General features: G+C 47.3%; 1 protein-coding gene across 6 annotated transcripts in view; it reads right to left on the bottom strand.

The window, feature by feature from the left end:
- PIKFYVE (phosphoinositide kinase, FYVE-type zinc finger containing) overlaps positions 1–18004 on the bottom strand; it is a 1728392-nt gene that overhangs the window by 133757 nt on the left and 1576631 nt on the right. For all 6 annotated transcript variants that reach the window (XM_069615606.1, XM_069615608.1, XM_069615605.1 and 3 more), the window contains one exon: positions 5654–5782. In XM_069615606.1, the coding sequence (XP_069471707.1) occupies positions 5654–5782 (129 nt within the window). The remainder of the gene's footprint in view (positions 1–5653; positions 5783–18004) is intronic.

Raw genomic sequence — 18004 nt, 5'->3', positions numbered from 1 at the left:
GAGTTCAATTGTGTATGCCCCTGATCACTCATGCCCTCTCCGAATTTCAAAACCACATGGAAGTGGCCCCTCCAGTCAACAGTGGTTGCCTCTGGTGCACTAGTAGTCCTTAGTTTCGGGGCAGCCGCCTCAGGTAGCCAGCCAGGATCCAACATTGCTGACAGCTCTCTTCATCCAGCAAAAGGAGGATATCAACACTCACAGAGAGCCCCCCTCCGCTCTCGCTGAACTGGTCCGCCTGCTCATCAGCAAAGGAGCCCCCTCCACGTACCTCACACAGAATTCTCAGCGTGCCCGTATGTTTCGGGCAGGCCCACACATCAATGAGATCGGACCACCTCCTGAAGCGCAGTAAAGCGGGCCACAGGGCGTCGACAAGTGACACAGGCATGTCATCTGACGCAGTGCTCACATCCCTCATCCGTCAGCCTCAGCAGAGAGGAACGACCCACGTCATCGGCCAGGCAGCTGTGGGCTCCCCGATAGGCACCAGCTCCACGGGGAAGCCCTACACAGCCCCTCAGCGCTGGTCCTCACTGCTTCGCCTCCCCGGCCTTCACCATCCATGCACCACGCCTGGGGGTTGGGCAGCCGCTGTATCACTGCCCAGCCTCCTACACAGACCCTGCTTGCTCCGCTGTTTCCCGGCATGCCGCAGTTTGTGCACTGCTGCAGGATTTAGAAGTTTACACAGTGGGTGCAGTGTCCGGCCTCCCCATTACAGGTGCCTCGCGGAGCTCAAGAGGATGCAGCCATCTTGGTTGCGAGCTTGCGAGCGCCCAACATAGAAACTTAACACTCTCTTGGGATCAAGGCGGTGAAAACGCTCTTCCTCCTTCGAGAGATGCGGAGGAGAATAAAAGACAGGCAAGTCAGTAGACAGGGACTAATGATGAAACTCTGAAACCACCTTAGGAAGGAATCCGGCCATGACTTTAAGAGAGACTTTCTCATGAAAGAACTTCAGGAATGGAGGATTGCAGCACAAGGCTTGCAGTTCGCTAACCCTTCTGGCAGACGTGATGGCAACCAAAAAGGCAGTTTTAATGGACAACTGCCGCAAAGAATATGAATCCATAGGCTCAAATGGAGCCGCCATCAAAAAAGTCAAAACCAGATTAAGATCCCAATCTGGGACAAGAAAGGGAGTTGGCGGAAACTTGTTGAGAAGGTCCTTCAGGAACTGGCCCATGATTGGAATGGTGAAAAACGAACCTTAGTCTGGGGATCTAGAACACAGACAGGGCTGCCAAATACCCTTTAACTGTAGCAACCTGAAGGCCTGAAGAGGCCAGTGACAGAAGGAACTCCATCACTGTGGTGGTGGGGCAAGAGATAGGGTCAGTCTCGTGTTCCCTGTACCATGCCTCAAATCTTCTCTACCTGCACGCATACAGAGATCTAGTAGAATGTCTGCGCGCAGCCAGTAGTACCTCCTATGAGAGGTCCCAGTCATCATACCTCATCCTCTCAAGAGCCACTCGTGTAGGTTGAGGGAATACGGGGCTGGGTGGAGCACCCGACCCTCCGATTGGGTGAGGATACCCGGACGCTGAGGCAACCGGTAAGGCGGACAGATGGTCAGATCCAGGAGATCAGAGTACCATGTTCTCCTCTCCCAATCCGGGGCAATCGGGATCATGGATGCTCAAAATCTCTTCAACCTCTTGAGAGCCCAAGGAATAACGGGAATCAGAGGGAAGGAGTAATTGAGAGGGAAGGTCCAATCCACCAGAAACGCATTCCCTAGTGCACCGTTCGCTGGGTATTCCCACAAACAAAACTGTTCGCACTTCCTGTTGGGCTCAGTGGCGAACAGATCCACTGCAGGAGTACCCCAGAGAGAGAAGACCTCCTCTAGGACTTCGGACACACTTCTCACTGGTGTGAGACTATGCTGTGCCTGCTCAGAGCCTCCGCCAAGGTGTTCTCTGTCCCCATCAGATGAACTGCTGAGACCGAGATCTGGTTCTCTCTCAACCAGAACCACAGCTGAATTGCCTCTGTGCAGTGTGGGCGAGTGCACGCCACCCTGCTTAAGGTAATGCATGGCCACTGTGTTGCTGATCAGGACGAGGACATGCTTCCCTCTGAGAGATGGAGCAAAGGCCTTCATGGCTAACCTGATGGCACGCAACTCCAGCCTGCTGATATGCCACTTGGCTTCTGATGGAGACCATAGGACGCTCACCTGCAATTCCTCACAGTGGGCGCCCCAACCCTTGAGGGACACATCCGTGACCACTCGGGCCTGGGGCCAGGGAGGCCAGAAGGGTTCGCCCATCAATAGATTGCTGTGCATGTTCGACCAGCCGAGTCCACAGACTACCTGGATGGATACCGAGAGGCGTTCCGTGAGTGCTCCCGGGTACTGAGGCCACTGGTCCCTCAGGAGCCATTGGAGGGATTGCATACGCAGCCTGGCCTCTGGCACTAGAAAAATACAGAAGGCCATGAGATCCAATAGGCAGAGGAAGACTGGCGTGGTTCTGAAACAACTGCACTATCTGGGCGATGTTGCTGACTCTCTCCTCAGGAGCAAAAGCCTTCCTTACCCGGGTGTCTAGGACCGCTCCGATGAACTGGAGTTGCTGGACTGACATCAGATGGGACCTCCAAAAGTTGAGGGAGAAGCCCAGCCTGTTCTGTAGTAGGCAGTCTTCCAGATGAGAAGACTAGCCCCGCCGACTTCTCTCGGATTAGCCAGCCGTCCAGGTACGGAAACACATGGACCCCGGATCTCCTGAGGCGAGCCGCAACTACTGCCATGAGCTTGGTGAAGACGCTTGGCGTGGAGGGGAAGCACCTTGAATTGATAGTGCTTGTCGCCAATGAGAAAACTTAGGAACTTCCTGTGCTTTTGGTGTATAAGCACATGGAAATAAGCGTCCTGTAGGTCTATTGACGCCAGTCCTGCAGTTCCAGAGCATGGAGAAACTCTCTCAGCATCACCATCCTGAATTTGTCCTTCCTCAGGAACTTGTTCAAGGCTCTGAGGTCCAGAATGGGACAGAGATCTACTCCTTCTTGGGCACCAGGAAGTAACAGGAATACCAACCCGACCATCTCTGATCGGGAATTACCTCTTCCACAGCACCCTTCGACAACAGCGCTCTCAGTTCTTCCTGGAGCTCTTGTCCGGTTGGATCAGGGAGGGTGGGGGGGGTTGAGGTCTGTCTGGAGGCCTCTTCATGAAAGGCAGACAATAACCCCACTGAATCTGCTGCAGGGCCCAGGCGTCAGAAGTTATTTCCTGCCACTAGGGCCAATGCCCTGCCAACCGTCCACCCACCGGTGCATCGTGGGAGGTTAAAATCAAAGCATCTTAGAGGTCACAGGTGACCCTGCCACTGCCTGTTGGCCTCTAGAGGCCCCTCTAACTTTTCCGGGACGCAAGAAGCACCTCTGCCCTTGCCTGGTTTGCAGGAGCTGCGACTTCTTGCCAAAGGGCACGGAAATGTCTATAGCCTCTGCCCCTGGAGGCGAAGATGAAGGCAGGTTTGGCCGGCTGCACCACTAGGCCCAAAGATTTAGCAGCCAATTTTGACTCCTTCAATTTCTCCAAGGATTCATCTGATTTCTGCCCAGAAAGCATGCCACCTTCAAAGGGCATGTCCAGCAACCTCTATTGGACATTTGGGGAGAATCCAGAAGTGTTAAGGTAAGCTTGGCGTCTCATCACAACAGCTGAACCCATTGCTCTGCCAACACAGTCTGCTACGTCAACGCCCGTCTGCAACAACTGTATGGCTACCTCCTTCCAATCCACCACCAGCTGTAAAAAGCCATCCTGCATGGCACCCTCAGGGACGTACTCAGCAGCATGTTGTACTGCTTTGCATAAGCCAAACGAGTATTTGGTGAAACCACACACCACATTAGTGGCTTTGAGCGCCATGCTACCAGATGTGAATACCTTTCTGGCCAAAGCGTCACATTTATTCCCCCCCTCTCTGTCCGTAGGCAGATTAGAGGTGGATGCCGTGGGCCTTGCGGAAACATTGGCAGCCTGAATCTGCAATACTTCCGAAGAAGGATGTGTGGCGAAGAAAGAAGGATCTCCAATTGCTGGCCTATAATTCCTTGTGAAATTGGCATTCACAGGGAGAATGATATAAGGGTGCAGCAATAGGGAGGCTAAAGGGTTTGCAATGGCTGGTTTAAAAGGCATAATTTTTCTCAACTGTGGGACTCTCATCCAAAATGTCGTACTCCTGAGGAGGGGCAGAGGACGCCTTTGACCCCAGGGTGTCAACTCCCGGCCGACCGTGTCCTCAGGGTCATCCTGTTCCTTGACTCTGAAAATAGAAGGCATGGAATCTAAGAAGCCGATGTCGACAGTGGCACAAAGGAACCATCGCCGAGTGTCGGCGCTGAAGGCTTGAGAATATATTCGAAGTCGACGCTTTCAATGCCGAGGGTACTTTCAGCGCCGAGGGAGGTTCGGGCAAACGAGAGACGTCGGAAGCCTCGGGTCTACGGCCTTCCAGCGACTTATTCCTGATGGGAGTAACACCCTAAGATGCTTTCGATGCAGACAATGTTGACGGAGTGGCTGGCTTGAGGCCGGGAGCACCTAGCGCCACTTTCGCAGCCAAAGTGTGCTGGCCGGGGGCCGGAGCCGTACCTTCTGCCGCTTGCATCTTAACCATAGCTAACAGAGGTCTTAAAACTCTCCCACTTCTCTCGAGTGGTCAGCCCGCTGAGGGCTTACCTCGTTCCGACGATGCGCTGGACTTGTGTCAATGGCAGTGGTGCCGCTTCTTCTTCGGCGGGGAAGACTAGGAGGAATGGCTCCTGGAATGGCACCGTTTCTTGGTCTTCTTACGATGTTGGTCTTTACCCTTGATGGGGGTGGGCTCCTCAGTCTCAGCCTCTGAGGAGCAGACAAGTAACCACGCCGGAGACTTGGCAACAGGTCGGCCAAAGCCAGTTTCCCAGCCCTCTTACGCAGGGATTTCGGCTGCATCTTTACACACGACACCCAGGCCTCTGTGTCGTAACTAGCACCCAGACACCATAGACAGACGTCATGCGGGTCGGTCATAGACATTTTGGTCTCGCAATTGCAGCATCGCTTGAAGCCCAAAACCCTGGGGGACGACATTACGTCAAGGTTTTCAAAGAAAGAAGTGTGCAAAGTACAATAATAACATTGAGTAAACTCAAGTCACGTTCCTGATGCAGCATGCAAGCGCGTTGAAAAAAGGAACTGATTCATGGGACGTAGTAACGTGGTATATATACGACACCAGACTTCACGCCCGGAACTGACGATTGAGAGCCAGACAAGATGGATCGATGGCCGTGTCAAGGTCCACTACACCCCCCGCCCCAAATCGAAGAGTTTTCCGAACCGCAAAGCTAGAGATGGATATCTATCATGATGACAAATCCACGGGAGAAAAGCAATCCATTGAAGAGATATTTTGCCATTTGTGAGCAGACTTGCAATGCAGTGTAAGGAATATGTGATGAAGCCAGCCATCTAGAATGGCCATCTGCGTGATTCAATGTAGTTAAAAAATGGCAGTTGCTAAAGGACTAGGGAGATGATAGTGTTAGTGCGGGTTGTTATATAAAATATGCTCACGTTTATACTTCCCTGCATTCGCCTCTTCAAAGTGATTAATGATGGTTTTGATGCACTCACCTGGGCCATTTTCCTCCCGTAGAAAAGGTTCTCCATAACTAGCAAGTCCAACTTCTTCTCTGTGTTATTCTGAGAGTTCTTGTAACCAATTCGAAATACACCAAGAATTTTAGCCAAGGCTGTAGGGCGCTAAGGGGACAAAGAAATCAAAGCAAGGCATGTTAAAGAAACACAAACAAAAAAACATGTGCAAGATTTGGTCATGCTTGTCAAAATGTAATGCACTTCAAAAGGCATAATAGCAAAGGTTTGCAGAAACACAGACAAGACCTGCTGTGAGATGTGTTTACTTCAGTATCAGCCATATTTTAACTTTTCAAGCTATGATAGTACAAAGGGGCAAGAGCTAATTAACACATCTGTTGAAAAAGATTACAGAACGTTTTCCAAAATGCCACGATGCTTTGCTTTGTCAGTGTTGCAGGAATTCAAGGGAGACCTTTTCCATGAGGCCAGGGAAGTGAGGGTGCTACTAGATAGTCGTCCTGGGGATGGTACTCAGCGGGTGGATCTCATGGGGAGGGATTCCCCCTCTGGGATACAGGGAGGACATCATGGGATACTGTGGTATAGTACACCCTCACCCACCTTTCTTCCCTCTCCTTTTCTTTCCTCTGATCACCTGAGTTCCCCCATGTATCTATGCAATCGTACCACTTGTACTGGGACGAGGAAGATTAGGGCCGACTCCATTGAACTATTCCATCTATATACTTAGACCAGGAAGATCAGGACGATTCCACTGAACTGTCACATCAATATACTGAGACGAGCAAGAAGTTCTGCACCAGAAAGAACTCACAAGACCATCTCATTGAGCAGTCTAGCTTTTGTGTTCCGTGGAAATTAAAAAGAGAAGAAGGGCTAACATCATTGTCAGTCCCTCCCCGGAGGCAAAGCGAGCAAGGCAACCAATGCCCAGATGGAACAGCTGAACCCGCAGGTACTGACCGGGACATGGCAGAAGGAGAGACGGCGTCCCTACCTGCTTGGAAGAAGACTGAAGACCGAAGGCTGGAAGAGGCTGTGGCACCCTATGAGAAAGAGCGCTGAGGAGGACGGTCCAGCAGGTGCGCGCAGCCGGGCTCCCAGGAAGTTCTCGGGAGCAATGTACAGTGACATGCAAACAGAAAAAAAAAGGCAGAAGAACCGTTGGAAGACGCGAGGCGCCCTGAGAATTAGTTCAGAGACCGGGAGCCCATACAGAAGGTACAGGGCAGCCCAGGGACCTCAAGGGAACGTGAGAAGCCAATATAAAGGGGTCTGGGACCCGAGCAAGTGAAACCCAGATACAGAGGTCTGGGAACCGAGAAAGAGAAACACAGAGACAGGGGTCTGGGACCCAAGAATCCAGTGTGAAGGGGTAGAGGACCTGAGAAAGAGAAACCAAAGTGAAGGGATCTGGGACCCAAGAATAGGAAATCATAACAACAGGGACAAGGGCCCTCTGAAGGAGAGACACTTCCTCCTCGCAGGGTAGTGGACCAGGGATACTGTGAAGAATCAATCAAGCATACACAGGGGTCAAGGACCCAACCAAGCACTCTTCGTAGTGGCAGTACCTGGTAAGGTCGAAGACCAGGCCTGTCCAAGTAAATCACTGGAGGGGCTCATCAGGGGCATAACAAAGGCCAGGGGAAGGAAGACATTCCCCCTACTTAGTTGAACTGCCAAGTATACAGAACTGTACGTGTCCAGAGGAAGGGAGTCATCCTTCTGGGCCAAGATGACAGTAAAACACTTTAGTTTGTTTTCAAGTATAAGGTATAGAAGTAGGATTTTGACACTGGAAGGTGGACTTTTTATTTCCAGATAGTCTGACATTTTACTTAGAGCTTTATTTTAGATAGGGAAACCCCTCAGAGTTAGGGAAATATATGGTTTTCTCTTTACCTTCTTTAAAGAATAAAAGTATTTGCCCAAAACCATGCCACCTGGGTGTTGGTCTCTTCCTTTCACACCCTTACATTTCTTATAAAGCTTTTATACTGAGTCAATCGTCACCAAAGAGGTCTGATGGTGCTGATACCTTATTCAAGAAATTGGTGTATTGTGTCCCCATCCAGGGTAACCAGATTGTAACATATGGAGGAAGAATAAAGGAAGATATACACACAACTAACATACTGGGAAGGTAAAGGGAATGTGGTCACGCATCTGCAATGGTAGACAGGGGATCAAATGAAAGCTGATCATGAAAGAGGGAAGACAATATTTCTCGCGGTAATGAGCACTTTTCCAGTGATGGCAATACTAGAATGAGTAGACACATTAGGTGATGGCCCTGGGGTGAGCTTTGGAAGCCCTTGAAGTGTGGAGACCAGAATCGTCAGGTACAGATTATTAGGCGCTCATTGCAAATCGAGACTGCCAATCCAACTATCAGAAATGACAGAGTCAAGGATTGGCTGTGTAAAGAAGGTGAATGTAGGGAAACCCCAAGAGAGATGGCTGGGGTGGGGGCTGGGGGGGAATAGGGACGACGAACTGAAAACCAACACAGGAAGGGCCATACCTGTATGGCCACTCTATGAGGGAGAATTCCCTTATGCAAGATGTGGGAGCAGTCTGATGTCCGTAAATCATGTATGCACCGCTTCTGTGTGCTTTTGACTGCTATTACAGGTGATGTAGTAATTCATGGTCCATTTCATTAAGGTCCAAGCAGGATACAGAGGTTTCAATGGGAGATACATTAATTCAGAGGTAAAGTTGTACAGTAATGTATTGAAGGCTAGCTAAGTCAAAATAAAAATTAACTGAAGGACAACCCTCCAAAATGACAATTGCCCATTATAAGGATTGTATGCAGTGACAATATGGTACCTTTTTGTGTGATATGGCCCAGTGATGCCAGTGGTCCCGCTGGCTCATGGCTGATCACACTTTAAGGCCTTGCTGTAACGATATTGTGTGACCAGAGTGTATTTGCTCTCTTCTATTCATTCCCTTAGCTCCAAATGGCCACAAATGGCTAGGTTCTATAGAAACAAAAGCTGTGAGGAATTATGGACACTCTTAAATAAGGATGGGTTTTAAACTGTGGTTCCCCTCGGAGCAATGCCCTGGACCAATGGCATGCACCGGGCTGCCCTGAAGTTCTACAGTCCTGCTAGGAGCTTCATGTGGATGGTAATAGTGATGTGGGAGCTCGATTCCTCTTGGGCTGAGGCTGGGCTCTTCTGGCAGTTAATCTGCACAATCCCACCATGACTTTCTTTCTCAATCACGGCTGCAGTTATCTTGTCATCTTAATATCAAGATGATGTCCCCCATCTTAATATCATCCCCACCGACCCCTTGACCCCCTGAGTGTCTGCAACTATCCCCAATCCACCCCTTGAGTGTCTGAGCCCCCCTGTCCCTCTTTAGTGTCTCCGAGCCCCCCTCTCCCCCTTGCCCCCTGTGAGTGTCTCTCTTCCTCCCACTCACCCCCTGCTCACCTTTTAGTGCCCTGTGCCCTCCCCCTCCCCTTCTCCTCCCCCTCCCACATCCTACCCTGCCCTCCTTCCCTTCCTTTCCCTCCTTTCTGTCAAATTCCGGCACTACCTCAATTGCTGTCTGACATAGTAATCGTAACCGCCTGTCTTTTGCAGCCACCTGCCCTCTCCTCCTTCATTTCCCTCCCTTTGTCCTGCGAAAGATCGGCACTACCTCAATTGCCATCAGGCATAGTAATAGTAGCTGCCTGCCTTTTTGCAGCCATCTTGCCCTCCCCTCCCCCCACCTATTCATTTATATTTTAGCACTTACTCTTATCATTTGTCCCTTGACCTCTGATAACAGCTTATCTGTCTCCCCCTTCCCTCTTTGTCTTCTCCTCCCTTTCCCTCCCCAGCACTACCTTGAATAGTGATTGACCTTTTTAAGTTAGCCACTTGTTTTGTCCCTCTCCTTATCCCTTCTATCCACTTCCCCTCACCCCCATCCCTCCTCTTGTCATTCATACACTGCAACAATTGTCGTCAGGCATAGTAATGTTACTGCTATTCTTGTGTCCTTTTTTTCCTCCTTCCCCTCCTCCCCCTTATTGTTCCATGCACTTGTACTATCTGTTATGGTTGTAGGTGAAAGGATCGAAAACAAAAGGATCGAATGCCTTTTTTTCAACACCAAAAGTGCCGAAAAAAGTTTTGAATGCTTTTCTTTTCTTTTTTATTGGGGGGGGGGTTCCCCCCTCCAAACCCCCGATTTCCTTTTTAAAAAATCTTTTATGCACACTAAACTAAAAAATATAGTTCCCCTCCCCTCCTCCCCCTTATTGTTCCATGCACTTGTACTATCTGTTATGGTTGTAGGTGAAAGGATCGAAAACAAAAGGATCGAATGCCTTTTTTTCAACACCAAAAGTGCCGAAAAAAAGTTTTGAATGCTTTTCTTTTCTTTTCTTTTTTATTGGGGGGGGGGGGGTGGGTTCCCCCCTCAGACCCCCGATTTCCTTTTTAAAAAATCTTTTATGCACACTAAACTAAAAAATATATAAATACATATAAAAGCATTCAAAACTTTTTTTTCCGGTCCTTTTGGTTTAAAAAAAAAAGGGCATTCAATCCTTCTTTTTCGATCCTTTGACTGGACACCATCTGTTATATGAAAGTTATTTTTCACATTCTGATTTGTTTCAAGGACCTGTAAGAATGTAACTGTATTCTCCCATGTTTCCCTCCCTTCTTGAAGCGCTTTGAAACACAGTGTGTATACGCGCTATACAAATCAACAATCAATCAATCGACTGCAGCAGAGGAATTTCTGGTTCAACAAGGGTGAGGAACTGTTAACCAGTTTACATCCTTTGGGCGCTGTGGCCGTTTAATGAACTGAGTGCTGCTAACATGCATTCCTTTTCCTCATCCCATCCTGGTCGCTGGTGACAGTCACATGGTTGACATTGATTGACCAACAAAATGGCCCGATAAGAGTTTTTTTCTCAGATGTTTTATTCAGGATTGTGCACAATTTAAGGTCAAAATAACAAATTGGTAGTGCCTAACCCAACAGGATGGTGTGCTCTCCAGCATGTGAGTAGTCCTTTGTGAAAACTCAATCGTAATGCCATTCAGGGAACAATAACAGTGCCTTAACCAAAGGTTATCCAGTTCTTGCTAAGTGTACTGGTTTTCCCCAGCAGTTTAACACATACAACTAAAAGGTGAAGTAACTTCTTGTTTCCCAAAACAAAGAGCCCCAAAAAGCAAAAGCCCCTCACAATTCAATTCATTCAATCATGATGGGAGCAGGCTCTCTCGTCCGGTATTCAGCATCATGTAGAAGTTGGCCTGCAACTCATGCCTGGAGCTTTTGGAGGACAGAAGGCATCCACAGGGATAATGTGCCCCTCACTGCTTCATCCTCTTCTAAACTCCTCTTGTACTTCAATGTATACCCAAAACTTCATCCCCCAACTCCTCTGAGGGGGTGACCCTTGGGGATTTAGAGTCTATTTTCCTCTTCTCATTACTAGTAATCTCCTTCTCTCACTCATTAGTACCTGGCGAGGGACAATCGTGTTTTATGCAGCGACATGATTGGCCCTTGCCCAGTCCTTACCTGCAAGGGAAAGACATTCTTGCCTCAGTGCTCCTGTGTTGAACTCGCGCGCGGCTCTAACTTTCTGTAGAACACACAAGGTTCTTTATTCTTCTTCCCCATCCTCCATTTTAGATACACAGCATACATGTACAATTGTCCAAATTCACTGCGTACAGCGTCCTACGAAGCCGCTGCATATTCTTGTTGTCTGCTCGCCACTTTTATCCACAAGTATCCCTTTGTGATTGTGCGCTATGCTCCACTTCTTCACAGCGTTGAATGTCCTGTGGGCTTTATAGCACTTTACCATTAACGGTTCCTGCTGACACAGATCATGCCATCTAGTGTTCCAATCTATTATGGAGGCGGCATCTACATCTAATGACTTGTCTGTCAAACAATAACAGGAAAACTTTGTCTTTCTAAAAGTGAATTTCAGTCTCATTGGTGAAATGACTGTAGAGAAGTGGCTAGAAGACATCCAAGTGAAAATTGAAGACATACCTTCATGTTCATCTACAGTTCCAGCTTACAATGAACTCTCCTCCATGCTTAAGGTCCACAGACATGCTAATGATAATGCGTGTGAATTGGATGAAATTGAAATGAATAAAGCTGAAATTAAAACACAATCTGCCACTAAATGGGCTGTTGATCATTTTACACGTTGGCTAATTCAGAAGGGGTACTGTCCAGTTTTTGAAAACGAATATCTTACACAACACTTGCCACCAATTAATGCAATTTTTATGCAAAAGTCTGTAATATATCCAGTGCAGAATGTCAACCTTTTGACATTCTGTAGATTAGTTCCAGAGCCAGAGATATTAGAGTTTGCTCTAATACCTCTGCGCTCTGGAAGTAATCGACACTTGAACAATCCTCCATTCACACTCAAAATTACCATTATGGGCAATGAACATTTTATCAGTGCCAACAATGTTTTCATCAGTGCCATTAAACGTCGCTGCCATAAAGGTAAAGACTTATGTATTCACAAAGCACATATTGCCCCCAATGATATGCACCTTCTTAAAATTTCTGGTGTTTTCAATATAAATAATCCCATCACTTTGCAGTTCAAAGTCGGGTTCGATATTCAACTGCACTACGCTCGACGTGGAAGAGAAGGTCAACGTCTGGTTAATGCTAATGACTTTCAGATTTTAACTGACGAAAATGGAAGGCAATATGCCACTATGTCCTGTCACGAAAAACCATCACCCTTTGTTCGAACACAACTGAAGTGACTTGCGAGGGCAAATGTATGAAGCCCCCAATGATCCTGACTGTCCTGTCAAATCTCTTCTCTATTATATTTCCTAACTACCACTAGGTGCTCTTTGCTTCTTTGTCATGGCCCGTTGCATTAAATCTAAAGAATGTACTACTGAAAATACCTGGTACACCAACCGTCCTCTAGGGAAGAATACTCTTGGTAATTTCATGCCCAAAATCTGCAAACATGCAAACCTGCCAACTATGTACACTAACTATTCGATTCTGGCCACATCTGTCCAATTTTTGGCCAACGCTGGATTGGAAGCACGTCAAATTATGACGGTCACCGGGTGCCTCTTCTATTGATAGCTATTGGAAACCCCATGCATAAATGGTCTTCGATACTACATCATGCCGGTTCACCTTCTCCTACTATTGTCATTCCATGTATCCTCCATGTAACTTTACCCTTCCTTCCAATTCTACTTTCCTTACTATTTCATCTTCTGTGAATTGTGAATTTGTATTTGTTTAGCGCAGATCCCGAGGGAATCAAGTGGGAAGCCACATCTAGGCACAGATTCTATCAGATAATTGAGTGTCATACAAGGCACCAATTCATATTACCAATTATTCAAATAGGTGTGTTTTTAGCTGCTTTCTAAACAGAGTCAATGATTTTATTTTCCACAAATGGACCGGCAGCTCATTCCAAGCCCAAGGCCCAGCCGTTGAAAACCTTCTGTCACCCCTGGTGGATTTTGAAGGTGGAACTACCAAAAGGTCTTGACTTAATGATCTTAGTGGTCTTGAGGGATTGTAGATTTTGATCTTTTCAGCTAAATATACCGGTGCCAAGCCCCATAAGGACTTAAAGACTAAAAATAGTAGCTTGAACCTTATACGTTGGTGGATTGACAACCAGTGAAGCTTCCTACGAGATTCTGAGATCGATTCTTTCCAGGGTAGTGAGAAGATCAATCGAACTGCAGAGTTTCGAGCCACTGCGAGGCATTGCAGCTGGTATTTTGGACAGCCCACCAAAAGCCCATTGCAATAATCCAGCCTGGCATTAACCAGAGTCCCAATCACAATTGATCAATCCCACTCTATGATAAGGGGGAGAAGGGGATTCAGTATCTTTAGTTGAAAATGCACTGATTTTATTATCTGGTTTACATGGAGATTTAAACCCATATTCGATTGCCAGATACAGCCCAAGCTTTTAACTGAGTCTGAATGCTTAGATGCAATTCCAAAGAGAGAAGGACATGGATTCATAGGAAAAAAGGTTTTTAATTTTTATTTTGAACCAAACACAATAATTTCTGTCTTATTAGGGTTTAGTCGTAGCTTATTTTCAAGCATCCAGATTCGAATCTCCTCTGCGCACTTCAGGATGCGCTCAAACTGCCTCCACTGGTTGTCTCAAACTGACATAAATCTGTGTATCATCCGCATATGAGTGGAATTGCAGATTAAATCGAGCGAAGATCTCTAACAAGAGGCGAATTTACAGATTAAACAGGACAGGGGACAAGGATGAACCCTGTGAAACTCTGGATGATATTGTCAACATTTCTGACAAAAAATAACCCAGTTTCACCTGCTGCTTTCTGTCAGTCAGAAAGGAATTAAACCATTTGGATGCCTTTTCTGACACCCGTGCCAGTGATCTTAATCTAGCATTAAGAATGGTAAAATCCACTGTGTCGAACACTGCCGACAGATCAAGCATGATTAACATGCTAATATCCCCATTGTCGGCACTTTCAAGAATATCGTCCCAGACTGTAAGCAGTGCAGTCTCGGTCCCATGACTGGGCCTAAAGCCATATTGATGTATATCTAGGATACTATTAGCTTCTAGGTGGTCTTGGAGCTGCAAAGAAACAACCTTCTCTAGTATCTTAGTTGGCCATAGTAACCCCGCAATAGGACGATAATTAGCCAGAATCTTATGGTCCAAAGGTTTTTTTTTTTTTTAATAATGGCGTATGGTACGACTTTTTTAGCTCTTCTGGCATATCGCCATAGTTCAGGGACGCATTTATGAACCTTTGAATAAGTTCACTCAACACCTCCTCCGCATGTTGTTTGGCTACATAGGCTGGAATGGGATCAAATAGGAGATTTGTTGGTTTAAGCACATCAAGTTTCTCAATAGTAACCCTGTCCACTGGGGTAAAATTAAACTCGGAGTCCTCAGCCTTTTCATCTTTCACAAGGTCAGCATTAATTGAGCCAAGCATCATAGTGGACCGGGCATCAATATTTGCTCTAGTCTTCTACTTCCTTTTGTAATAACTCCTCCAATCCTCAATTCACTAACTGTTCTTTCACATTTCATGGAAATTTAATAATCCTCCACAGTAATCCTGAATGTAATGCATATTTAACTTTAGTTTTTTCTCTGTATTCCTATGCAAATTGGATGCTTCCTTGCAAACTGTTTCCACGTTTTATTCTTGTCCTTCGTTTTCTCCTTAGTTGTGTGTTCTTTTTAACAATTACTGCAATAGCCAAATTTACTTTTTTAATGCATTTTTGACCATACCACCTAATGATCACCTGCTCAATGCACTGCCTGTGCCTCACAGTAGGCTCTTCCACCCTTTTTTCATCTTTCAGGTGTCCACACTCACTCTGAGCCACTCACTATGCTGTGCATGTGTAATTGAATTCATGCTTCAGTCTGTACATTTGTTTTTCCTGACCTTACTGAATGCTCTGTTGCAGTACTTGCAGATTTGTAGGCACAGGAGCACAATTGTTGCACAGTAAGCACACTCCATCCTTGATGTGGCACTGCGCTCTCAACTTTCCTGTTTCTATACTCTTTAACCAATGTCATATTTCTTGCAATCTGTATTGCACTTTTATTAAATATTTCTTGTCTATTTTCGTTTTTTGTGTGTTTTCTATTAAATCTGCCCCATTCAGTGTAAATGTTTAATTTTATGTTACAATTCCCATGCTTTGAGACAACGGATTAGCACTGCATGGCAATCAGTGGTGTTCAATACAACCAACATGGCCGCCAGCTGTTTCCATTTGGAACAAAACAAGAAGTCTAGTCTTTTCATTCCATTTCGACTCCTGACAGTCAGTGGTCATTTTGTGTTGGCTCTGCATTGAAACGCAGATGCAGACACAAAACGAAGCTCCGGGTGTACCAATAGCAATAGAACCCTCAGAGGGGTGAGGGGTAATTACTGGTCAGGCAATGCCCCGGGGCAGGTTAAAACCCTCGCTATGCTTGGGCTGATAACTCATGCCCCGGGGGCATTACCCAACCGGTAATGCCTCCTCTCCTCAGGTTCTATTGCTACATTATAAAATCTCACTCCTATGCCTTAGCTACTCCAGTGCTTTTCCACACCTGTCTCTTCCCACTTGTTCTCCAATGTTCCTCCACCCTCTCTTCTTTCCTCCTCTTCTACCACCTCCTCCTTCACTCCTTAATGCTCTCCCAAGTTTCCCCTCACTTATATCACCTCCTTCTTCCCCTTCTGGTTGTATATCCACTCCTCCACCTATGTCAATAATTCTTCTACGAACTTGGTATACCTTTCCTCCATCTCCCTCTCCTTCGTACTTCATTTCTCCTTATTGATTGCCAGCTCCTTCTTAAGCAGCGTTTCCTCTTCTCCCCAACCTCCCATTGAGTCTCTCCTTTTCCAGCTTCTGAGTGCTCATCTTTCCAACCTTCTGGATCTTCCTTTTCCATTCCAGCCCTTTTGGTCTCTTACTTCCCATCTTCTGGGTCCATCTTTCCGAAACCTCCAAGTACTCCCCTGCAGCCTGCTATCTCTTTCTTACCGTAGCCATCTGATTCCTACTTGCCATGACCCTCAGGGTCTTCCTGGTACATTTCTGAGTCCATCCTGTGGCCGCCTGGATTCATCTCTTCCCAACCTTCAGGGCTTAACGCTCCCCAGTCCCCGAGACTCTCTCTTGCCAGCCTACTGCCTCCTGGCTGTCATGATCTCTGCTTCCAAAAGGTCAGGGTTTTCCCAACTCCCTTGGAAGCAGATCCATAACCCAGGTTCCGAGTGCCAACCAGTCCCAATTGGGACCTTTTGGACCCAGTCCTGGCGCCAGTGGCACCAGGCTCATAAATATGCCCAGTCCCAGCGCTGGAAGCGCCGGGCTCATAATGCTTGGGTGGACTTACCTGCAGCAGACCATGCTGCTTACTTGCCTGCCAGTTGAGCCTCTGATCCTCTTCTGTTTGGAACTACTTTTCCTGTTGGGTGGGGCAGGAGCCACTCCCTAGGTTCAGAACACGAACTCTTCTGGAAAGCAGGAACTCTTTTCTTACTTAGGCGTGGCTGTGGAAGGAGACACCTAAGCACTACAGGAGGCTATTTAAACCACACCCGATGGATGAATCTTGCTTTGCGTTATTCTGCATCCTCTGCAGCAGAACGCTCATCGTGTCTTCTGCATCTGATCCTGGGCCTAAGGAAAAAGGCTTACCATCCTGAATCCAGTCTTCAGCAACACCTATAAAGACAAGAAAGAACAGGTTAGCATTACGGTCTTCAGTGACAGCTCTTCACTTACCTGGTCCATCGGCTGTCACCAACGCCTCGCGCTGCATTCCGACATCTGAAAGACAAAGGCTTACCTACTCTTCGTGCGCTCCGGAGGTCTTCACACTGCATTCCGGCATCTGAAAGACAAAAGCTTACCCTTCGAGTCAGACATACAGTGCACAGAGGTCCAGCCCAAAGAGCCAGCCGTGTGTTACACATCACCTTTGAAGATACGGTATACGCCCAGTCAAGACCGGCGCCTCAACGGGAATCAGGTGAGCGTTACACTGGCCCCTTGCCTCCTGGGTTTTTCTCCCAGCTTGTTTGCTGCTCCCCTCTGACTCCTGGGTCAATCCATCTGCCTCCTGTCTTCTGCTCAGACTGTTTTCCTCACCAGCCTTCATCAAATGAGCCTGCTCCTGTTCTCACACACTTATTCGGCAAAAGACTCTTATTTTACTGGGTTGTGTCCCCACCTTTCCGCCCCTCTATGGCTAAAGGGAATCAAGGTGTACAGGGTAGACTTGGGAGTTGCAGACCCTTGTGGGTGTGAGGTCTTCGATGTTTGTTGGACTACAGCCTGCAAAACTGTGTCCACCATCTTTGAATTTCCAACCACCTCCTCTATTTAAATGCACAGAAGCATGTTCGCTTTGCATTGGGACCATGTGTCTACAACCCAAATGCCACATATGTCCCAGGTAAAGTATATCACTCCTGACCCGACCCCATCTCAGGAGTGTCCTGTACAAGTGAGACCACTCCCTTCTCAGTTTTGGCTTCAGAGAAACCCCTTATACTGTGAAGTTAACAGCCATTCTGTACCACATCTTAAAGGGGTAGGTGCTGGACTGGCAATCATGTGGCAATTCCCTGCCTCCTGCATGTATTGAAAGATGGTTAGCCAGGGGACCTTCCCTACACGACTCCTTGGTACCTCTTAATGCAGATGATAGACCAGACCTCTTGGTTATCCCTTTACCCACAATAAGAGGAGGTCTGGGGACTTGGTCACATTCCCTTCCATTTCCTTCTAGCGCCTTCTTTGGATCCTTCTTGG

Source organism: Ambystoma mexicanum, chromosome 9, assembly GCF_040938575.1.
Source record: "Ambystoma mexicanum isolate Mex_15411 chromosome 9, UKY_AmexF1_1, whole genome shotgun sequence".
In the NCBI taxonomy this organism is placed as follows: domain Eukaryota; kingdom Metazoa; phylum Chordata; class Amphibia; order Caudata; family Ambystomatidae; genus Ambystoma; species Ambystoma mexicanum.
The sequence above is the reverse complement of the archived record's forward strand: the minus strand, read 5'-3'. Positions and strand labels throughout refer to the sequence as shown.